Source organism: Poromitra crassiceps (genome assembly GCF_964638095.1).
Source record: "Poromitra crassiceps genome assembly, chromosome: 1".
In the NCBI taxonomy this organism is placed as follows: Eukaryota; Metazoa; Chordata; class Actinopteri; order Beryciformes; family Melamphaidae; genus Poromitra; species Poromitra crassiceps.
In genome coordinates, this window is record NC_139623.1 from 122,330,181 (window position 1) to 122,355,098 (window position 24,918).

Sequence of the window (24,918 nt, forward strand, 5' to 3'; positions counted from 1 at the left end):
CCCCGCTACTGTACTCACTCATTTAGTGCTTAGCTTCAACACAACAAACATGCACAGAGCTCAATTGAATTATTTTTGCTTATGTTGCGTTGCTGACAGTAGCCGATGTGATTGTGGAGGCGGACTTGTCCACAGCTTGCAGCGCACTAGCATACAGCAGGCTGGCTGCTGTAACTCAACATGTCCGTGGAGTGGAGATATTTACTCTTGAAACACCAAAAAGCAAGACCGCAACTTATAATGACACGAAGGCTAAAGTGATTACTGAGAAGTTGTCCGTGTATCACTGCGGCTGTCTCTCCCCTTCAGTCTCTGATGTTGCATCACATGATAGCAGTAACGTTACGGTAGAGTTAATCATACATAGCGACTCATTTACACAAAACATGTCAGTGAAAATAAAAAGACAAGAGACATATCTGGGCAATTAAATGTATATTTATTACTTTTCACGAATGAATTGTTTGTCACCGGTCGGCTGCATGTGAATCCTCGTCTCTCTGTACTGCCCTGCGTGCGCTCAAAAACCGGAACTCCCCAAATGCGGAGTGTACCACTTGGTAGTTTCTGGAGGGGGTTTCCGGGGGGTCAGACCAAGTGTATAAAGTGGCAGGGGTGTTTCATTGTTGATTTATTGAAACGTTAGAAGAACGAAAGAAGTTGAAAGCAGTGATTATAATCAATTAAATCTAATGTTTTTCTGCAAATAGCATCATTGGGAGGTAGATACTGGCACTCAATATTAGGGGTGGGAAATATAACAATTGTATATCAATATTGTGATATGAGACTATATGGTCTTAGATGTTGGATATGGTAATATGGTGATACAGCATACATGTTGTCTTTCCCTGGTTTTAAAGGCTGCATTACACTAAGTGAAGTGTAGGCTAGTGACATTTTAAAGTAGAATGTCATAACTCACTCACTTTTTCATGTATGTACATCATGGAAATCCATTGGTCAAAATCTGTATGCACCCTGATAGATGGCCTACCAGATGGACTCCTCTACAAAATCACCCCAATCATTCTAGAAGTATTATTTTCTTTAAAATAGAGCTATTCTGGTAATCTGGTGAAAATCTGTATTTTTTCATATCGCAATATATATCGCAGGGGTGGGGAATATCGCAATGTCAGTTTTTTCCAATATCGTGCAGCCCTACCTTTGACCACCAAAATCTAATCAGTTCATCCTTGAGTCCAAGTCGATGTTTGAGGCAAATTTGATGAAATTCCGTCAAGGCGTTCCTCAGATATCACGTTAACAAACATCGGACGGACGGACGGACAACCCGGCTCCATAATGCCTCCGGCCTGGCTATCGCCGGCGGAGGCATAAAAATGTTAGAAACAATTATAAAAATCATAAAAACATTCGACTTTATATATATATTTTTTAATATATATATATATATATATATATATATATACTGTATATATATTAAGGCTGATCCGTGAGCGGCTGCTTCTGGGACGAGGGTCGGGGTCTTAATCGGCCTCGGCTGGGTCTACTGGGCGAGGGTGTATGATGTTCGATAGACCCGAAACACCTTACGACCCCAGTTAACATCACTGATGACGCGTCCCAGCGCATGCTGAAGCATTGTATCTTGAACCGTATGAGTATGGCTCCCATGGCCAGTGACACTTAGGAATAGTCTAGGTGACAACCAAGTATAAATTGGTGACAAGCTGGAGAGACAGTTGACGGCCGGAGAGACAGCACCCGGTACGGGATGGGTTAGCACCCCAGCCTGGCTCTCTCGTGAGGGAGAAATCCACAAACGCTACGGATTAGCCTCCTGAAAAGCTGTATAAAGATCGGCGCGGCCTGGGGTCCTTCAGGCTAGAGCGAGGTGCTCGCCGCAGGCGAATGACGTGCAGCGCACAGGCCTCCTTGAGGCATCCTCTCTGTCCATGGTACGCCATGATGGTACGGCATAGTAGGATTGCCTTTTGGAGGGTCTGGTGAGACGAAGGAGGAGCGCGGCCGGGAGAAACCCACAGAGCCTTAGCCCTCCATGCACCGAAGGGTCTTTCAATGCTGCGGTGTAGCACTAGCTCTATTGCAGCGGATTGGGCATGATCAACCCTTCCGCGGGCAACGCTGCAGACAGAGTAGGAAGGCTGATCCGTGAGCGGCTGCTTCTGGGACGAGGGTCGGGGTCTTAATCGGCCTCGGCTGGGTCTACTGGGCGAGGGTGTATGATGTTCGATAGACCCGAAACACCTTACGACCCCAGGTAACATCACTGATGACGCGTCCCAGCGCATGCTGAAGCATTGTATCTTGAACCTATATATATATATATATATATATATATATATATATATATATATATATATATATATATATATATATAGTGTATAGTTATAAAATAAAATATTAAAACATTCTGATGTCCAGTCTGTCTCTCTCTGGGATGCAGCTCCACACACCTCCAGCTCAGTAAACAGCCTGTGCTTTCCTGGTCTCCACCATCGACATAAATAAAGATGGACGCCACACTTGAGGTCCCGTTTAGTTAAGCCGTTGCATGTCAGATCGCCGCCCTGACGGCTGAATCCAGTATTAGGTCACAAGGCCCCCCTCCCCATGTTAGTGGATGGGAAAATCACAACCGAAATATTCACAGTAAACGTCAGATAATTTTTTTCCAAAGGTGGTTTGTATCATTTTAGATAGTCATTATCATGCTAATGCCTGTGCAAGTGGTCATTTTTCTGATCAGTTTGTTTTTAAGTAGTTATTTGACATATAAAAAGGGATAAAAATGGATGATTGACAGCTGTGGCAGCCTGTCTCAAGCCGTCATTGGCTGGACAGGCTCTGCACATTATAGATCTATTGTCATAGACAAGACACACGGCTTCATCTGTTATGTCTGTTATCTAACGCTGCCTGGAGGTCGGGGTGACTCTGCTGGGTGTGTGGGCCCGGGACAGAGGCTCTTAGCACGGGTAGTTGCTCCCTGGAGGTCGGGGTGGCTCATGGGTTGGCTGTGCTGGCTACCAGACATATCAATGAACCGCAATAAAAAGAACATTGTTTTGAGAAAGGTGTGCGAGGAATTAACGTTGGTTGGGGACTGAAGTACCGTAATTTCCGCACTATAAGCCGCACCGGAGTATAAGCCGCAGCAGCAAAATTGCCTGTTTGTTACATATATAAGCCGCACCGGACTATAAGCCGCAGGTGTTTTAATGTTTTTTTTTTATTTTTTTTTATTGTGTTTTAATGTTTAATTACCATATGTAAGGGTTCGTGCACAGAGGGGATTGTCGGGAAAGAGATGGCTGTTTGAGGAAGCTCCCATTTATTAACATTTCAACAAAACAACATAACACAACACCACCTGTGTTTTTTTTTACAGTGCACACAGTGTCCGCGGTGTGGTGAAAAGAGGGCAAGAGAGGAAATTAAAACAGAAGTGGATTTATAGTTAGAAAGAGTGCTAAAGAAGAGAGAATTCCGTTTTTTATTTTTTTATTTTAGTTACTCACAGTACTATTGACCAGTCCAACTCAAAAGATATTCGGCAGTTTCACTTTGAGCTCTTGTTCCGCCGCTGTCCATCAATGGTTATGACGAGTCTCGCTGGGTACAGTACGCCAAAGCGATATCCATTGACTTTAACCTTTTCGATGATGCTGTTGTATGTTGCGCGTTTCTGTTGCACCAACGCGGAGAGGTCCTGCCGGACGAAAAAGCGCGTACCCTTCTGCGGGGAAGAGGCTTCTTCCCCGCAGCCTGGAGGATGAGTTGACGGTCGGGCCAGCGGAGTAGGCGGATGAAGATGGCCCTCGGTGTCAGGCCGGGGTCTGGACGTGGCCGAGGCGCCCGGTGTGCCCTGTCCACTGTGGTTTCTCGCCTTCCTTCAGGTCCAGGATGTAACACAGGATTTTGCCAAGGAAAGCGTCCATGTCACCAATCTCAGCTCCTCTTTTACATTGATCAGGCGAATGTTATTTCTTTTACTCCTGCTGATTAAGTCATCAACCTGCGTGTGCAGGGTTTCGATTTGTTTTTGCATTTTATCCATTTTCGGACTCACTGTGTTGTTTTTGTCCTCCAGTGCGCTGATGCGCTTTTCCTCATTAGAAACTCTGTTCACGGTTGCCTTATTTTCTTTAGTGAGTGAGTGGATGGACTTCTGCACGTTTTCAAACTTGTTTTCAAGCTGCTCAAAACCTCTGAGCGATGTCGGACTTAATCGATAGTGTTTCACGGAGTAAAAAGTTAAGCCCAAGCCGTGTATCTCCAGCCTCCAGCAGGTGAGTCATTTCCTCATTCATGGCGGTGATTGCTTCGTCTCTTTTCTTTCTGCTTACTGGTTTTCAGTCTTGTGCTTCTTCCAGCAGACATTCGCCCCACTCTTTAAAGTTATTCAGTTGGTTCTGGTCACCTTATTCATTTTAGATCAGATCGCTAAAACATATTGTTTGGTCTGGTGTAGCAGCCGTCTAGCTGAGCGCCATGTTCACCGTGATGCCGGTTGATTTCCGCCAAATGATGTCAAGTCAAGTCAAGTCAAATTTTATTTATATAGCACCTTTCATACACAAAGGCAATTCAAGGTGCTTTACAAAAAATAATCGAAAAAACAAGCAGCAAAGCAATGCACATAAAATGTGCAGATGAAGCTGTGTAACCTGTAAAATCCATCGATTTTGGAGGTCACCGAGTGGCCGTTTGCTGAAAAAATCCATAGATAAGCCGCACCGTTATATAAGCCGCAGGGGCCAAAAAACGGGGAAAAAGCCGCGGCTTATAGTCCGAAATTTACGGTAAGTTCAGAAAATGTGTTTTAGTAGTTACTCCAGCTATGTTAGCAATAGCGTTAGCCGCTTTCGCTAGTCGGCTGTTTTTCATTATTTATCGGCTTGAAAAAAAATTGGGCCAGGTGATGCGTTTCGCGTCATCTGGGCCAAGTCCGCCTTGCAATTTGGAGGCATTTTTTTTTTTTTTTTTTTTTTTTTTTTCTCTGGCTGTGAACAAGCAATTTCAAAAATTTCAACGGATTCGAAATTTAAGATTTTTTAAGAATTAATATATATTCATATTCCCCACGGTAAAGCCGGCCTTTAACAACCGATAACGATAGCTGGAATAACACAATAATATACACATATTTTCAGAACTTACCAGGTTGTCCAACTGCCAGGAAATGTGTTTTATAACGTTAACTCCCGTCCCGGGTCAGATGGGGCCTAGTACGGCTAGGGGGGGCGGCTTTAGCTCAGGAGGTAGAGCGGGTCGGCCAATGACGCAAGGGTTGGCGGTTCGATCCCCGCTCCCTCCCAGCTGCTGTCGTTGTGTCCTTGGGCAAGACACTTAACCCTCCTTGCTCCCGATGGTGTGTAGGCACCCTGCGTGGCAGCCTGCCGCCATCGGTGTATGAATGGGTGAATGTAGACTACCTACTGATTGTAAAGCGCTTTGGATAAAAGCGCTATATAAATGCAGGCCATTTACCATTTACCATTTAGTACGCAAGCACCAGCCATGAGCTAATCGCTAACGGGTTAGCCGTTAGCGTCACATAAACAGAGGTTTTATTTTTGGTATTAAAGCAACAAACGTTTTTATATGGATATCTCAGAGAAATGCTTTGACTGTGGGGATGTTCGTTCTTCACAACCTCTTTTCTTAGCTGTTGTAAGGATAGTTAACACGTTGAGTGCCAATGACGAGATATCTCGGCTTACACAATCCAACCGTTGAGTGCCAAAGACGAGATATCTCGGCTTACATCTTTTTCAGTGGTTTCCACTAGCTGGCGCCCTTGGGCAATATGTGAATGTGGATCCGACCTCTCCCGCTTCCCCGGAAGTACTCTAACAAAGATTTCTATATAAGGAAGGCGGGATCGTTTGATCGGCGTGGGTTGAGTAGGTAAGTTGAGACAGACAGAGAGAGACAGCATTAGTAGCGATTTATAGAGAATTTCAGCAATTTAGCAATTTAGAGTCAGATTTAGAGCGAGTTGGTTAGCGTAGTTGATTTAGTTTGTTAGTTGTTAGTACAGTAGTAGTGTTTAGTATAGTCTTTATAGTAGACTTAGTTTAGATACTTAGTTAGCGGGTAGTTACAGTTAGTGTTCATTGTAGTTAGCTTAGCACATTTAGCGTTAGCGTCAGTTCATTTTAGTATTTAGCCTTTATTCTAGTTCAGTTTATTCTAGTTCAGTTTGATCGAGTTGGTAGCCGGTAGATTAGCCTTATTTCAGTTCAGTTTGATCTAGTCGTAGCAGTAGTTGTTTTATTTCAGTTTAGTTGGGAGCGGGTGGCGTGTTTGTGCCATGCCGGCCAAACGCAAGCGGTCTTCGGCGGCCACACGCAAGCGATCGGCCGATCAGAGATCACTGCTGGATTTCTTTTCCGTCCGAAACGAGCTTGTGCCGGAGACCGATTCCGAGGTCTCGGATGATGAACGGGGTGAGCCTCTGCATGTCGCGGCTGCGGCTGCAGGGCTGACTGAGTCCGAGTCGAGTGACCTCACGTCTTCTCCAGACGCTGAGGACTCTGAAGATGAGTGGGCCCCATCCAGGAGCGAAGCTCCAGAGAGCAGTGGTAAGACGATGTTTGAGATGACTTGTGTAACTTGTGTAAATGTAATTACTATGACTATACAAAAGCCAGCAGTCAGTCAATTCATTTTACTGAATTTCAGACTCTGAAGATGAGCCTACTGTAGCCAGCTGTAGCGGTACAGCATCTGGTGCCACAGCCACTGGTGCCAGGAAAATGGGTAAGATCACACTTCAGAATCAGGTTTATTTTCACATCACAGGTTCCAGCCAGCATTCAGTACCACATATATAAAAAACACTATTTTATGGTAATTATGTATTTCTATAATTTGCAGATTGTGGCAGTGGAGCTGGAAGTGGGAAACGGCCTGCAGGTCCAGGCTGGTGTGACATTGACTGGGAGCCAACCCACATCCCCTTCACAGCAGAACCGGGTCCTCATAGTGGTGGTGCTGCTGCTAAACCAGTTGACTTCTTCCAGCTCTTCCTGGACGATGAGCTGCTCCAGGCCATTGTAGTCCAAACTAACTTGTATGCACACCAGTGCATCAGTCAGGTCAGTGAGGCTCTGCCACATTCAAGGCTTGGGAGGTGGAAGGACACTACAGTGGCAGAACTCAAGAGCTTCTTGGGACTATACTTCCTCACTGGGATCGTCCAGAAGCCTAAACTGGCCATGTACTGGTCCACAAATGAACTGACTGCTACCCCCCACTTCAACAAAACCATGTCTCGCAACCGCTTTCAACTGCTAACACGATTCCTCCATTTCAGTAACAATTTTGATGTTGATGGTGCAGACAAGTTGTTCAAGGTCCGGCCAGTTTTGAACGACCTGTTAGAAAAGTTCAGAGCCATGTTCACACCGAGTCAAAACATCAGTATTGATGAGGGGATGCTCCTGTGGCGTGGGCGGTTGGCCTTCAAAGTGTACAACCCACAGAAACCCATAAAGTATGGGATAAAGTCCTACATCCTCTGTGACTCCCAGACAGGTTACTGCTACAGCATGAAGCCGTACTGTGGTGAGCGGTCCACCCTAGGCGAGACGGTGGAGTTCCTCCTCGGGGACTTGGCAGGGCAGGGTTACCACCTATACATGGACAACTACTATAACTCTGTTTCAATGTGTGCACAGCTGCTGGAGTGTCAGACCCATGTCTGTGGCACTCTGAGGAGGAACAGAGGCGAGCCACCTGCTACCATGGTCACCAACCACACCGTGAAGCTGGGGGAAACGGTCATGCGCCACAATGGTGGCACCATGGTTCTGGCCTGGCGAGATAAAAGAATCGTGAAAATGGTTTCCACTCTGCACGACGACACGATGGAGACAGTGCAGGTCAGGCAGAAAGGCAGCAGAGAGAGGGTCCCACACACAAAACCCAAGTGTGTTGTAGACTACAACAAGTACATGAATGGGGTCGACAGATTGGACCAGAACATCGCGTACTATCCGTTTGCCAGGAAGACATCCAGGTGGCCCTTCAAATTTGTCATGTACATGTTTCAGATCTCTTTTTATAACGCCTTTGTTCTGTACAAAGCTAAACACCCAGCTAAACGCCAGAGAAAGTGTAAAACATTGCTGGATTTCATCCTGAGTGTTGTCGGTGCATGGACCAGACCTGTGGTGGGGGGTGGCGGGGAGGAGGTGGGGGCTGGCGGGGAGGAGGTGGGGGGTGGCGGGGAGGAGGTGGGGGCTGGCGGGGAGGAGGTGGGGGCGGGGGGCAGTGACCAACCTGCAACCATGCCCCGGCGACCATACCTGGACCCTCAATGCAGGCTGGAGGTCAATCTAGCGGGCCATGTAATGGTCCTCATACCAGCCACACCCAAAAAAGATGCCCCAACGAGGAGGTGTAGCGTTTGTGCAAAGAAAGATCTTAGAAGAGAGACACGCTACATGTGTGTCAAATGTAGGGTCGCATTACACAGGGGTAGCTGCTATGAGGAGTACCACTCAGACAAGAACCTTGCTCAGCGGCGCTGGCGCTGAGTAGGCATGGGTCGTAAAAAAAAAAAAACCTGCCAGGGATTGTTTTTGCTCTTTGTTTGATTGTTTGCTAGCTAGCAGGAATACATAAAAAGTACCTGCCGATTTTCATGTACCGTAACTTTGTGGATGGGTGTAACATGGGCCAAGGAAGTACCCATTACATTTTGGAGCAGTTCTGGATTCGGTGTACGAGCCCAAACCGGTTTGATCACTAACCGAAAAAACCTATAAAAAAAAAAAAACTATAAAAAAAAAAAAAAGCTGAGTGACCTGTGGTCTGCTCTTGTTTTGTATTTATTTTGACATTTATTTATTTTATTATTGTATTATTCCTCCATTATTGAAAACAACTATTGTTCAGATGTCTGATGTCTCACTGATGCCAAAAATAAATGGTTAAAGTGACTGTTCTGCCTGTTTGATTGAATTTCACAAAACTGCATTTTTCTCAGCTTTCCTTCTCAGACGCTGAAACCATGCTGTATTCAACGGCTAATATCTACATAACTACTAACTCTACAAACTAACTCTTTTAGACAGAGAAAGCACACATTCTATTAGTTCTTTTTAGATGATTGGTGTTCACGAAGTCCTAACAGAAAATAATCCTCGGCTCTTGTAAAATGAGCCAGAATCCTCAAAAAAAAACCTGGCACAACCTACCTACAGCATTGAAAAAACGGCTGGCACTCAATGTGTTAACAGAGATGAGACTAGGCAGCTAGGCTAACGTTACCACTGAGCTATATCAAATGGAACGTTACAGGCTGCGCTACCCACACTATACCAGTAAACAACGTAGTGTAAAGCGTCAAGGTTAGATTTGTAAAACCAACATTTGTTCCAAAAGGAATTAAATCATAAAGTTAATCAAAATGCCACGGAAATATTATGCTAGCTTAATCAACACAGCAGTGCATCGGATAATCCCCCCAGTGAGGCTGAGGGTGAGTGAGTATGGCCTGCCTACACTTCCGGTCTGGGCTGAGAGCGCTGAGAGCACTCAGCAGTCAGCAGCAGCCCGGAGGTCTGAAATCTCCGACAACCAAAATCAGATTTTCGTACAGGCGTCATTTTGATAAACTGATCTCATAGTGGGAATCTTCCTGGTTACTTTTGGCGAGACAAAAAATATTACAACTTAAAGTGCCATATTTACAGAGCTAGAGCTAGACTGTATATAAATACACAACGCACTGTGCGCATTCTAGAAACAGCAGCTCTACATAAGAAAGTTCAGAGGGGCGTGGAGCTCTCAGAGGTTCTAAATCAACGGAGCTACTGTGCAGACTCTGGTTCACTGATTTTCACAGGATTTTGGCTTCAATACACCATACAGGGAGGAGATAGGGACATTCATATATCTCAGTGGTCTCCACACCCAGCTCAGTAGGCTAAACCAGGGGTTCCCAACCTTTTTTGTGCCAAGGACCGGTAGATAGATGGAAAAAAAGGCGCGGACCGGTTGTCAATTTCATTTTAATTTAATTTTTTATAAACATAGGCTATAATATTATAGGCTGTGTGGTAGTTGAAACATAGTTTCAAGTTGACGTTTATTTATGTTTGTAGTTTGTAAAAACTTTTTTTTTTTTTTTTCGTCTCGCGAGCCGCGGATCGAGGATCTAGGGCCTTACTGTAGGCTGTAGATTAGCTAGACCAGAGGATTCCAAAGTCTGAGACCATGGGCCTCCTATCAGAAAAAGCATGGAAAAAGCTCACTGAAAAAGCTGCCTTCACTCTTATTCAAATTACTAAAATAACTATAACTGAAATAAGTAAAATAAATCACTCACTGAACCTCCCCTCAAACTGTATCAGCCCCCTGGGGAGACCCACCTCCCACACCTCTGGGCTGGACCTTTTGATTTAGCTTTAAAGTGGTTCAGGCCCGATGACTCCAATCTCACACACACACACACACACACACACACACACACACACACACGCAGGCATCCAGACAACAATAATGATTTGACAGGCGGACCCCCCTCCCCTCCTCACTTCACAAATTATTTCTCTCCCCGAGAGTAGAGTAGGACAGGGCAGACTAGGCTGTAGTTTAGTTAGATTTCCTGTGTGCTAGTTAGTTCTGGTTAATGTCTAAAGTAGTCAGATTGTCTGAGCTGTAGCTTGTTTGGCCTGGCTGCTCTGCTGCCAGTTCTAGTGTGCCGCTGCTACCTCGGCCTCAGCCGCTACTGCTCCAGCCGCTGCAGCGGGATGGCCAGGAGGATTGAGTAGCTGCTGTATGTCCTATAGGGCTGGGCCATAAATGTCAATTGTTTGTTGTCTATTCAGTGGCTCATATCATCTGGTAACTATAATACACAACTTGATTGCTACATTTCACTGTCCCACTGCTTGTGACTACTCGTGACCGTATCGCCCAGCCCCAGTATATCCTGTCTGTTCTGTTCTCTCTCCTCTTCCTACCTCTCTCCCTCCCCACCTCCTCCCTTTCCCTGCTCTCTCTTCCCCCACTTTCTCTCCCCCTTTCTTCCCTTCCTTCTGTCTCTCTATCATAAGATTGTTCAACCATGTTATTATTATTATTACTGTAATTGTTATTGCTGTGACATATTCTCTGTGAAGCCCTCTGAGACATGCTTGTGAATTAGGGCTATACAAATAAACTTGACTTGGCCTGTATGGAAATCTGATTTTCGTTGTCGGAGATTGAGGAACCTCAGGCCGGCCGGTCATCTCAGCTCGTAGCAGCCCAGACTCCGAGCTGCTCAGCTGGCTAACATAACGTCCTCATACGGGGGAATATCCGATGAACTGATCTTTGCGGCTCTGTGGTGATTAGCTAATGTCTCCCTCCGTAGCATTTTGATTAACGTTATGATTTAACGTTAATTCCTTTTGGAGCAAATGTTGGTTTAACAGATTAAGCTAACTTAACGTACTGGGCAGCACAGCTCTGCCTCTCTGGGAATAGCTGCGTTGGGCTGCCTGCAGGTTTACTACTACTACTACTGCTACCACCACCACTATTACTACTACTGCTACCACCACTACTATTACTACTATTACCACTACTAATGCTACCACCACCACCACTATTACTACTATTACCACTACTACTACTACCGCTACCACCACCACTACTACTAATACTACTATTACTATTACTGCTACTACTACTGCTTGGACCCCGCCACTTGCGGCTATATTTATTATTATTATGACTACTATTATTTACCTGTTGGTCTGAGTCGCTGGGCAGGATGGAACCATCCGTTATCAGAACACATCTAGAGATAAACCTGGAAAGACAGACAGGTAGAGAGAGAGACATGCAGAGAGAGAGAGGTAGAGAGAGATTGACAGGTAGAAAGAGAGACAGGTTGATTATTTGTATGTCATCATATGGAATTAAAATAAGCTGAGGGTGGATCCAACATGGCCGCTGACAGACAGAGCAGCTCTGGGCTGTGATTAGCCACTCCTCACCTGGTGGGCATTGCCGCCCGTTTCTGTTCGGCCCTCACGTAGCCATCCTCCACCACGAAATGCAAGCAGCTGATTCGCTGTCCCCGGCTGTCAATCACCGCCTTGCATCTGGGAGGGGGAGGAGCCAAGGCATTACTAACATGATGAATCCAGATGTAAGTGATGTAACGTTAGCCCAGCCTGCCAGCAGGGCTGCAACTAATGATTATTTTCATTATCCATTAATCTGTCGATTATTTTCTTTTATTTGTTTGGTCTATAAAATGTCAGAAAATGGTGAAAGATGTCGATCAGTGTTTCTTAACACGTTCAGTGCCAGCGACGCCATATGGCGTCATTAGAAATTTACCGTACAGTGCCAGCGACGCCAAATGGCGTCATAACTCCAAATTGTTTTTTTGACGGGGGGGTGTCGATCTAAGCTTCTTACGTCGCCTCTAACAATATTGTAGCTATTGGAGGTCGATAACCTATTTTACAAACCCATTAGGTGGCGACAGCACTCTCCTGATCAGAGAAAAAGGAGCCAAACACACAGAAATAGTCACTGGTGAAAATGAGGAAATCGCATTGCATCCGTCCGTATGCATCGACGTGCCTCCATAAACGAGCACAACGCCAGCTGTGCCCCCAGCAGCAGCATCCGCTGTCACAACTGAGCACTTCCATGTACGCTGCAACAGCACATTCACATAATCAGCATTATTATTCCGAACTGGAAGCATGCCAGCCCGTGACAAACACACGCGGAACCAAAAAGCTGAATGTCGCGCACCATTCACTGTGTGTGCGCAGCAAACTCAGCAGAGACTGAGAGCCACCAGACACATAAGACACACCCAGGAGGCGTGTGCAGTTGAGGGGGGGGGGGGGGGAGCACGGAGAGCAGCAGAGCAGCATACACTTCACCCAGACAGACCCAGACATCAGAAAATTAGCTTCAGAGTCAGAGATGTGCTTGAAATGTTTAATTTCACAAAAGGCTCATTATCTCAGCTCGTAGAAAAAAAGGTATGTTTTTCGTTCAATCAAGCTATCTTCTCCGGCTCATAACTAAAGAACGGAAAATGGGATCAATAAACTTTTTTTTGCAGGTGATAGAAGAGAGTCTCATCGTTATTTGTGCGTGTTCAGTGTTTACATAGTAATTATTAAAAAAATGATATGACTGTTTTAAAATGCATTGCGGCCTATGTGGCACAGCAAGCAACCTTTTGCCCAAGGGCCGTGGCACTGAAAGTGTTAAAGTCAAAGATGACGTCCTCAAATGTCTTGTTTTGTTCACAACTCAAAGATATTCAGTTTACTGTCATAGAGGAGTAAGGAAACCAGAAAATATTCACATTTAACCATCTGGATCAGAGAATTTTGACTTTTTCTCTTAAAAATAATAAAATATCAAAATAGTTGTCAATTCATTTTCAATAAATCAATTAATCGTTGCAGCTCTAAATGCCAGCAGCTTTCAAACCATCTCAGGCTAATCTGACAATTGCACTTGGACAATAAACTGGAGTGGGAACACCGGGGCTATATACAAGAAGGACCAGAGCCGACTGTACTTCCTGAGGAGGCTCAGGTCCTTTGGCGTGTGTGGACCCATGCTCAACACGTTCCATCAGTCAGTGGTGGCAAGTGCCCTCTTCTTTGCAGCTGTCTGCTGGGGCAGCAGCATAAAAGGCTGGCAGTGACATGACTGAACGAGCCATCAGACTCTACAATGCCTCCCTGGGCTAACCACCCCCCACCACCCCACACGGACTGGGTCACTTATTAGTTTTATATTATTTACTTGTGTATACTGGTGCATATAACTATGTTCATTACTGTATATAATTGTGTAATATGTAAATATGGTACATATTATAAATCATATACATATTTATTACATATAATATGCAAATTTGTTACATAAATATGTATATTTGTGAGATATATTTATGGATGTATATTGCTGCTAAATATGCTATTTATAGTTTATTTCTTATTCCTATTCCTATTCTTAGTCTATGGCTTGTGTGCTGTATTGCTGCTGCAACAAAGGAATTTACCCTCTGGGATTAATAAAAGGTACCTACCTACCAAAAATTATTTCAGATTCCAGGACCGTTATTATTTGCAGTGCAGGGGGACAATTATTTAATTGCCATTATTGCGATGGTTGTACCCGGAAGTTTCCGTTTTATACTGCCTGACTTGAGTTGACGCTACTTGGAATTTGCGGTTCTGCACGTGAATCTTCACAAACGCTGTGTAAATGTTAAATCAAAGGCATGAACGCAACCAGATCCAGATACCCTACCTAGCGATGTCCAATACTGGGAAGCGGGATGACCCTCGTGTCCAAAAATGCTCTATTTTAAAGGTGTGCGCTGTGCGAAGCTATGCAGAAATGAAATAGATCAAAGCCATGAGCGTTTCAATCCAGCAACACGTAGCCTGTTGGCTGAAACACGGAGCAGGTTCGAGCTTCATTTGGAAAAACTGAAACTGCATGATGTTTTTTTTTCACTCGCTCATTCACATCGACTATATAATAATAATCTGTCAGGTTGGCTTTCTGTCCCAGCCTCATCCCACTCACTGAGCTGGCTACTTCATGGAGCTCTGGAGGGGAGGGGGACCAACCCGCCCATGCGACTAGGTAGCAGCTTGTCTCAGAGTGGAGCACGCATAGCTCACCAAAATGTGTTCATACATACACCGCCACCCTGGTCCCCTCTAGATAATTCCAGAGTTCCAGGAAATGTCTGAATGGGGTTTAATAGTATTTTCTCAGCAGGTTAGACTACTCTAATAGTCTTTTTCTCAGCAGGTTAGACTACTGTACTAGTCTTTTCTCAGCAGGTTAGACTACTCTAATAGTCTTTCATCAGCAGGTTAGACTACTCTAATAGTCTTTCCTCGGCAGGTTAGACTACTCTAGTAGTGTTTTTCTCAGCAGGTTAGACTACTCTAATAGTCTTTTTCTCAGCAGGTTAGACTACTCTAATAGTCTTTTCTCACTATGTTAGACTACTCTAACAGTATTTTCTCGCTAGGTTAGACTTCTCTAATAGTCTTTTTCTCAGCAGGTTAGACTACTCTAATAGTCTTTTCTCAGCAGGTTAGACTACTCTAATAGCCTTTTCTCAGTAGGCTAGACTACTCCGATAGTCTTTTCTCGGCAGGTCAGACTACTCTAATAGTCTTTTCTCAGCAGGTTAGACTACTCCAATAGTCTTTTCTCGCCAGATTAGACTACTCTAATAGTCTTTTCTAATCAGGTTAGACTACCCTAATAGTATTTTCTCAGCAGGTTAGACTACTCTAATAGTCTTTCCTCACTAGGTTAGACTGCTCTAATAGTCTTTTCTCAGCAGTTTAGACTACTCTAATAATCTTTTCTCACTATGTTAGACTACTCTAATAGTCTGTTCTCAGCAGGTTAGACTACTCTAATAGTCTTTCCTCAGCAGGTTAGACTACTGTAATAGCCTTTTGTCAGTAAGTTAGACTACTCTAATAGTCTTTTCTCAGTAGGTTAGACTACTCTAATAGTATTTTCTCTGCAGGTTAGACTACTCCAATAGTCTTTTCTCAGTAGGTTAGACTACTCTAATAGTCTTTTCTCAATAGGTTAGACAACTCTAATAGTCTTTTCTCAGTAGGTTAGACTACTGTAATAGTCTTTTCTCAGTAGTTTAGACAACTCTAATAGTATTTTCTCAGTAGGCTAGACTACTGTAATAGTCTTTTCTCAGTAGTTTAGACTACTGTAATAGTCTTTTCTCAGTAGACTAGACGACTGTACTAGTCTTTTCTCAGCAGGCTAGACTACGGTAATAGTCTTTTCCCAGTAGGTTATACTACTGCAATAGTCTTTTCTCAGCAGGTTATACTACTGCAATAGTCTTTTCTCAGCAGGTTAGGCTACTGTAATAGTCTTTTCTCAGCAGGCTAGACTACGGTAATAGTCTTTTCCCAGTAGGTTATAATACTGTAATAGTCTTTTCTCAGCAGGTTAGACCACTGTAATAGTCTTTTCTCAGTAGATTAGACAACTGTAATAGTCTTTTCTCAGCAGGCTAGACTACTGTAATAGTCTTTTCTCAGCAGGCTAGACTACTCTAATAGTCTTTTCTCAGTAGATTAGACGACTGCAATAGTCTTTCCTCAGTAGGCTAGAATACTGTAATAGTCTTTTCTCAGCAGGCTAGAATACTGTAATAGTCTTTTCTCAGCAGGTTAGACTACTGTAATAGTCTTTTCTCAGTAGGTTAGACTACTGTAATAGTCTTTTCTCAGCAGGTTAGACTACTGTAATAGTCTTTTCTCAGTAGGTTAGACTACTGTAATAGTCTTTTCTCAGCAGGTTAGACTACTGTAATAGTCTTTTCTCAGTAGGTTAGAATACTGTAATAGTCTTTTCTCAGCAGGTTAGACTGCTGTAATAGTCTTTTCTCAGTAGGTTAGACTACTGTAATAGTCTTTCCTCAAGCCTTGCAAAAAAAAATCACTTTTCTGTTAAAACCGTCTATACAGTAACACTGACTGTAGGCGGCCTTTCTCCGCAAAACTAAATCTCTCTCTCTCTCTGACACACACACACACACACACACACTTGCTCTGTGTCTCTGTTGCTCTCTCTCCCTCTCGCTGCTGAAACCTATTATTGGGAATAATGATGCGCATAAAAGCTCATCCATAACCTCGACACACACACACACCTTTTTTGGGGGTCACCAATTCCGGAAGGTCACACACACACACACACACACACACACACACACACACATAAGAGATCGGTGATGGAGACGCACGCACACACACATCCTCTTGACATCCCTCCCTCCCGTTAGCATTGCTAGCACTCCTCTTTGAAAACAATGGTTGCTGTTAGCACCAAGCTAACAAACTACATTCTCTATATTGTTACTTGAGGTAGCTGGAAAAAGCTTTTAGTGCCGTTAGCATTTTGCACTGAAGTGTATGGGTGGTGCAAACAAAAGCTTTTAAGCATTGAGCCATATTGGTTTTAATTAGGAATGCTAATAACGCTAACATGGTGCTACTACAGTAACACTAAGATGCTAACATGGTGCTTTAACGGAAGACAGAATCTGTCTATAGGTTGTTTGCAACCACGTGATTCCGATGACGTCGCTGGGGGGCAGCTCTCCCAGAGCTACTATGGAGAATGGAGGAAAGCGTGTATGCAAGAGGGTTGGATGCCGCTCCACACTGCAGCTATCACCAGAAGATTGCAAAACATATAGGATATGATGCATATACAATGCAGGAAAGTGATTTTTCAGGCAACTTGTCTGATTTCACTAGTGCTTACATAGGTACATAGGTACATAGGTAGCCTGCTGCTGGTTGCCCCCAGCATGATCACATGGTTTGCAAACAAGCCAATGGTCAATGGTCTTGCCCCGGTCACCATCTTGGCATGACATAATCTGAAAACAACCTATTAGATACATACAGTATAATGTGTGTGTGCGTATGTGTGAGACCTTCCAGTAGAGGTAGACCGATTAATCGGGCCGATTGAAATTTCGCAGCCATTTTGAGATATCAGCATCGGCTGATGCCTGGTCGATTAAAACATATCTGCATGTCTGCAGACTAAAAACAAAGAGATGCTGCTACTGTGTGCACTATAATAACATTATATATTTGTTTATTTATCCAATTATTTAAGTCACAAGTTTGTTTTACAAAGTTTAGTTTGTGATTACAATTTAACAATGTATCAATGTTGATAAAAACAATTGAATGAGTGCACTGCAGACAAGAGTGCAGATCTATACTTAACTCATTGAGTGCCAGCCACTTTTGGAAAACGGATGCTCCCAGTGCCAGCCCTTTCAGCAAAAAAAAGTTTATTGATATCATTTTCCGTTCTTTAGTTATCAGCAGTAGAAGATAGGTTGTTTTCACCAAAAACAGACGTTTCAAATTAGAAGCTGAGATAATGAGCCTTTTGTGAAATGAAGCATTTCAAGCACATCACTGACTCTGAAGCTAATATTTTCTGATGTAGTGACACCTCAAAAATAATTTCCTTCAATAAAACAGCGAAAACAAAGGAATTTTGTTTGGCAAAATAATATTTTTTAGCTGCAACCAGCAGCGCTGGCCCCTGCGTGCGCAGAGCTACACCTTCTTGCTGGTCTTGATTTACTGCTGGTGGGCATCAGATATTCTAGCTTGTGTTTGCCAACCAATCTGTCCATCGAGCCTGCTGTCTGGGTCAGTGTTGTATGCTGCCCTGCATGCCCCACCCCCCTCAACTGCAAACCCCTCCTCCGTGGGTGTGTCTCTGGTGGCTCTCTGCTGCGTTTGCTCTGCACTGAAAACCCAGCTTTTTCACAGCGTTCCGCCGTTTTTGTCGCCGGCTTCCAGCGCTTCCAACTGAGAATAATAACGACTCCACAACTAATCATGTGGAGGAGCTATCGCAGCGGAGACGGAGGGGCTCAATTGTGGCAGCAGATTGGCTGCTGCAGGCACAGCTAACGTTATGCTTCATGCATATCGATGCATACCGATGCGGTTTCCGTGTCCCCACGGCTTCTTCTGTTTTTTTCCTCACCTTTCTCTAATCTGGAGAGCACTGTCGCCACCTAATGGGTCCGTAAAATAGCTTTTACACATTCAACATCCCCCATACTTTCACAGGAGATACACGTCCCACCGTCAAAAAACGCAATTGATTACAATCGTCGTCATTGGCACTCTACGTTACTATTTGAATTGACGACGATTGTCGTCATTGGCACTCAATGAGTTAAGCAAACAGAGATAATGCAGACAACATTAGTGTTAAATAAATGTTCATTTAAGTTCAGCAATTTTGTGTCTCATTTGTTATTATTAAATTGATGCAATTTATTTTATTAGATGCAAAAACAACAACAGCATGATATTGGCATTATATATCGGCCATCCGCTGCACTGCTCTCTAAATATCTGCATCGGCCATTGAAAAACCCATATCGGTTGACCCCTACCTTCCAGAATAGGTGACCCCAAAAAGGTGAGTGTTTTGAGTGTGTGTGTGTGTGTGTGTCCAAGGACCTGACAATCAGTCATTTAATCAGTCAGTCAACGAGGCAGGAAATAATGATAGAGAGACATACTGTAGAAAGAGAGAGAGATAGAGAGATGACTTCACAAAAGAAGCAGTGAAGTGTGAACGTCAGGGACACACACTGTCAAGGTAAGAATCATTTATCAGAGAGGGAGATGGAGAGAGAGACAGAGAGAGGGGGAGAGAGAGAGACAGAGAGAAGGGGGAGAGGGAAAGAGAGACTGAGAGAGGGGGAGAGAGACAGAGAAGGGGGAGAGGGAGAGAGAGATCGAGAGACAGAGAGAGGGCGACAGAGGGGGGGGGGGGGGAGAGAGAAGTGGGAAAGGGTGAGAGGCAGAGAGAGGGAGACAGCGGGATAGGGAGAGCGGCACAGAGACAGAGAGAGAGTACAGAGAGAGGGGGAGAGGAGGTGAAGAGGAGGAGTGGTTAAATGATGATGTTAATTTCCCCTCCATAAATTGAATATTTGGCTGATCATACATTACCTTCCACTGACTGCTCCACACACACACACACACACACACACACACACACACACACACACACGGCTCCAGAGATGTTTTCTTGCTGGTGCTAAGGTGGGGCTGAATTATTCTGTGATGTACTGTATCTTCGCAAGGCCAGATGGACATGAGGCATTCAAAAGTCAGTTTCATGCATTACAGATCCTTTCCAAAAAAAATTAATATCATGGAAATACCATGGATGAACGTGGACTTCAGCAGATTGTCAAGCAAAGACGATTCAAAAATCTGGCGGAGATTCAGAGGGAGTGGACTGAGGCTGGAGTCAGTCATAACTGAGAAGTAACTGCTGATTTTCTTCACACTATTCTAATTTCTTGAAATACTGTTTTGGGGGTTTTCTGGAGCTGTAGGCCAAAATTATGAAAAATGAAACAAATAAAGGCTAGAAATATTTCACCTTGTGTTTAATGAATCTATAATCTATTAAAGTTTCACTTTTTGCAAGGAATTATGGAAAAAAACTAACTTTTCCATGATATTCAAATTTTTGGGAAAGGATCTGTATGACAAATATAAATGCCATCACGTTCAGTGTCAACAGCATCGCAGACAAACCAGTGGTCACCAACCTTTTTAAGGTCCCTGACTGACCTCAGGCTTGGTGAAAGGCAAGATCTACCAATTGAAGTGTTGAGAGAAAAAGACAGCCCAGATTGTACTTCCAATTTGAGGCCCTTAGCCTGACTCTGCCAGAGGGGGGTGCTATTGTGTTCAGAAGACACCGTCTGAGCATGGGCCCAGGATTGGACAGAAGCCGGCCGGGGCCGAAACAATCAGCGGGAGCTACGGGCGTGCTTTAACTGAGACCGGGTGTGACGCCACCAACAAGCGCCTGTGCCCTGTAGTTCTTTCACTATTCAAGATGGCAGCGATTACCAAGGCTAGCGTAGATGCTGCATTAACAACAATTATGTTGTATGTTGGGGTCAAATATTATATTCAAAACAATAAGCTGACATAAACGTTAAACACTTGATCTTACAGTGAGTACAATACTGTAACCGTATTGCTGTAACGTTATCAACTATGAACGTTAGTAAACTTAATTACTAATAGGGATGGGCATTTCTAGCAAAAACACTATTTGAAATTCGCTGGCCAAAGTCGACTTTTAATCGAAATTCGAAAATAAAAATAAAATGTAAAAAAAATAAAAAATGTAATTTTTTTTTTTTTGTGAAATGTTGCATTGTCTCCCCTGATTCTAAGTATAGTCGAATCGCTTGGTTTGAGCAAGTAAAACAATTTTTATAAGCATTTTAAGCAAGGTTTATGGAAAAATTAATGGCAGATGAAATCCCATGAAGAGGGAGAGGTTGCTTATAAAAATTGTTTTACTTGCTCAAACCAAGCGATTCGACTATACTTAGAATCAGGGGAGACAATGCAACATTTCACTCGCAAAAAAAAAAAAAAATTTTTTTTTTTTTTTCAATAAACGAATTTCGAATTTCAATAATAAAAGTCGACCTTGATAATAACAACGATTATTCGAAAATTCGAAATTCGATGCCCATCCCTAATTACTAAGACTCATTGTTGTAGTCTTTGGGGAGCCAGCCTTCGGAGAGAGCTTTGCCAGGCTGGGAGAACTTTGATTTAAGCCAATTCCACCTCGCCTGGACAACATACAGCACTGCCTTGTGCTCTATCATATAATGTGACGTTACAGATCACCACCTCACCTGGACAACATACAGCACCAGCTCACCTGGACAACATACAGCACCACCTCACCTGGACAACATACAGCACTGCCTTGAGCTCTATCATATAAGGTGACGTTACAGATCACCACCTCACCTGGACAACATACAGCACTGCCTTGGGCTCTATCATATAATGTGACATTACAGATCACCACGTTTCAATAAATGTTTTTGAAGGTGCTTGTATGTTTGTTTTGCTCTTCTGTCTTATTGAACAGACGGGTGCATTTAACACCGATACGCCCTTGTCTTAACCTGACGCTGTAACCCTTGTCTTGCATGGAGAAGTTATTGCGCCAAGCTCCATTAAAAATCTAGCAATTTAATGTGTCACTGATTATTGGTAAACATAGTTTATCGATAGAACATAGCTTAAGATTTTGCACCTACTGTATTGTTAGTGTCTTGTGGTAAATTCGGCATATACCGGTAGCTAGATAATCTACCAAGCAGCAGTTAAATACACAATAAAAGTTAGAACTTTTTCACTGATAGACCACGGTGTACTTTTGATAAGGGGAAAACAAACGTCTGGGAGCCGAGACTAACAAGGAACCATTCTTAAAGTTTGACATTATATCCAAATACATGCTGCATGGTGTACTATATGTGCCGAACTGTTAAAGATATCACCACGTTTCATATAAACCTAAAGCTTTCACGAGATTTGGAGGCTGCTAGTAGGGTGTTTTTCCTCTTCTTTGTGCCTACCTTTAACGTCCTCTGGGCTCCAGTCAGCTCCCTTTCACATTAATCAGACATCAACATCTTTATGAATTTATATCATCTTATCCAACCATGCGTGCCTTAGCCCTTAGCAGGAACGCTGGTATATTCAGGTAATTTTGTCCGTTTCTGTGCAATTTTTGGGGGAAATAATTAAATTTTTGAAGTTTGACACCGGGTTGGAACAAACCTACGCAGCCACCACTAGAATCTAGTTACAGTTACTGTTACTATTCTCAGTTGTACTTAATTTGGGTGATGACTAAAATTGTACGTACATGTATGATATATGATACAACTGTGACTTATGAATATAGAAGATAGAATATTCTTTATTCGTCATAATATTTTTAACAATAGTTGGACTGACTTGGGATATTCAGAATGATATAGCGTCACCCTCTTAAAATAATGGCCTGTCACTTTTTCAAGTTTTTCAGAAAACATAAAAAACTGAACCAAATACAGAATATATTTATTAACACATTCACTGCCAGCCGTTTTTTTTTTACTGTAGGTAGCTTCTGCCAGAGGGTTTTTTTGAGGATTCTGGCTCATTTTACAAGAGCCGAGGATTATTTTCTGCTTGGACTTTGTGAACACAAAGTTCACAAAAGTACTAATAGAATGTGTGCTTTCTCTGTCTAAAAGAGTTAGTTTGTAGAGTTAGTAGTTATGTAGATATTAGCCGTTGAGTACAGCATGGTTTCAGCGTCTGAGACTGAAAGCTGAGATAATCGCAGTTTTGTGAAATTCAATCAAACAGGCAGAACAGTCACTTTAACCATTTATTTTTGGCATCAGTGAGATATCAGACATCTAAACAATATAGTTCTGAACGCCCTCTCCTTCAAACTCCTCCCTCCGTGGGCGTGTCTGGTGGCTTTCAGCAGCGCGTTTGTCACAAGCAGTTTCTACTGCCTGTCTGAGCAGTGAGCAGCCTCCCTCCCTGGGAGTGTGGATGGGGCTCACTCGTTTCTTGGGTTTGAGAGCTTTGATGAAGCTTTGTGCGATTCTAGGCTTTATGCTGCGTGTTTCAAAGTGTGTTTTCCACCCAGTCTATTTTTGGAACCCCCCACCGTTGTGCGCCCGTGTGCGCCAGCGTGAAAGCGTTTTCGCCTACAGTATGAGAATGAGGCTCGTTCGTTTCTGGGTTTTCGGTTGAGAAACCCCAAGAAACGGGGTTTCTTTTGCGATTGTGGTCTTATTTATGCTGCGTGTTTCAAAGTGTGTTGCACCCATAATCTATTATGCAAATTTGCAATCCCGCACCGCCAGCAATCAGCGCGAAAGCGAACGCGTTTTCGCCAATCCATTTTACAGTAGGAGAATGGTTTCATCGCGCGTTCCCCTGCAGTTTTGGCTCGACTTTTTCTAGAATGGAGTGCACTGTCGCCACTTAGTGGGTCGGTGGAATGGGTTGTACACGTTCGGTGGCTCCAATATTTTTATAGGAGACGTGGGGGGCGTTGATCAACGTCCCACCGTCAATTTTTTTTTATTTTATTTTTTTGACGACTCAACTCGTCATTGGCAGTCAACCGTTGGATTTTTTTTGACGACTCAACTCGCCATTGGCAGTGAACATGTTAATCATTCCACAAAAATAGATGACTATTGACATACAAATAACACTGTCTGTCAATTATGTAACATAAAATGATTAGATGACTGATTAGATGACTTAGGCCAATTTACGAACATGCCATTGTGACCTGAAAAAAAACTGACTTAGGCCTGACTTACAGTTGCATTTTATGTCAAGTGTGTGACTTAGGCTGTTTTATTTTTGCCTAAGTCACATTGTCTTGACTTAGGCAAAAATAAAATGGCCTAAGTCACACGCTTGACATAGGCCATTGCACTACCCGGTAGGAACAGCGTGATCTTTTCAATTAAGGACTTAGTAGGCCTGGGCGATATGGCAATTTTTTTTATCACAATGTTTTCTTATATCGATCGATGTCGATATTTATCACGATATAAATTTATCAATAATACTAATTGCACATAAAAAGCACATGAAGAATTTTAGGGGCACAATTAAAATTCAATGCAGAGCGATATAGAATGTATTCGATACGACTCTATTAATCTCTGACCGGTTACAATTAAGTTGAATTCAATTCAAAGTATTCTCATGAGAGAGGCTCAATGCAACTCATTGGCTATTGTTGTCATTAAATGATAACCCTTTATTTAGTCATCTGTTTGTCCATACTATTCACTTATGGCTTTTTAATGTAACTTGATCCATTTGCATTTTCAGCTTATTATAATTGTTCTATGCTTGTTACTTGTTTTCCCTTATACCACTGGTCTTTGGTGTGCTTATTCTGTTGTGTGTATTGCATTATGTTGTTTTAATGCAATGAACGTCTTGGTCCAAGGCTAGGTGTTGATTATGCAGCTATAGTTAGCTGCTGTTGGTTTGATAAAGGAAGCAAAGACTGTTTAAACCATTGATGTGTAATGTTATTCGGATAGCTGCTGTACATGGTCTAACAGATAGCATAACGTTAGCAAGATTGTCAAGTATGAAGATATTAACGTTAGCGCGTAAGCTAACGTTAGCGTTAGCTAACGCGATGTATTGATGCCATTGGTTCCACTCAGTGTTGCCTTCAAATACCCCCCAAAAACGACACGTTATTCACAATAAGCATTGCTGTGCTAAGCTGGGGTCATGTTTCTGAGGGGTTTTGAACGCAACACCAAAAATATTTTATCGAAATTACAGCTCATAAATTTATCATCGTTATCGTGGGCGTTTTTTTCGTGAAAATTTTCGACATCGTTTTATCGCCCAGCCCTAGGCCGTTTTACCAGAGGTGGCCAGCATCATGAAGATATGATTTAGGCAAAAATAGCCTTTTCCTCAA

General features: G+C 43.2%; 1 protein-coding gene across 1 annotated transcript in view; it reads right to left on the reverse strand.

The window, feature by feature from the left end:
- Positions 1-24,918, reverse strand: part of LOC310772916 (rab proteins geranylgeranyltransferase component A 1-like) — a gene marked incomplete at its 3' end in the record, with an annotated part of 130,811 nt that overhangs the window by 21,506 nt on the left and 84,387 nt on the right. Inside the window, exons 12-13 of the mRNA XM_083632863.1 lie at positions 11,994-12,101; positions 11,743-11,806 (exon numbers count right to left, since the gene is read on the reverse strand). Of these exons, the coding sequence (XP_083488989.1) occupies positions 11,743-11,806; positions 11,994-12,101 (172 nt within the window). The remainder of the gene's footprint in view (positions 1-11,742; positions 11,807-11,993; positions 12,102-24,918) is intronic.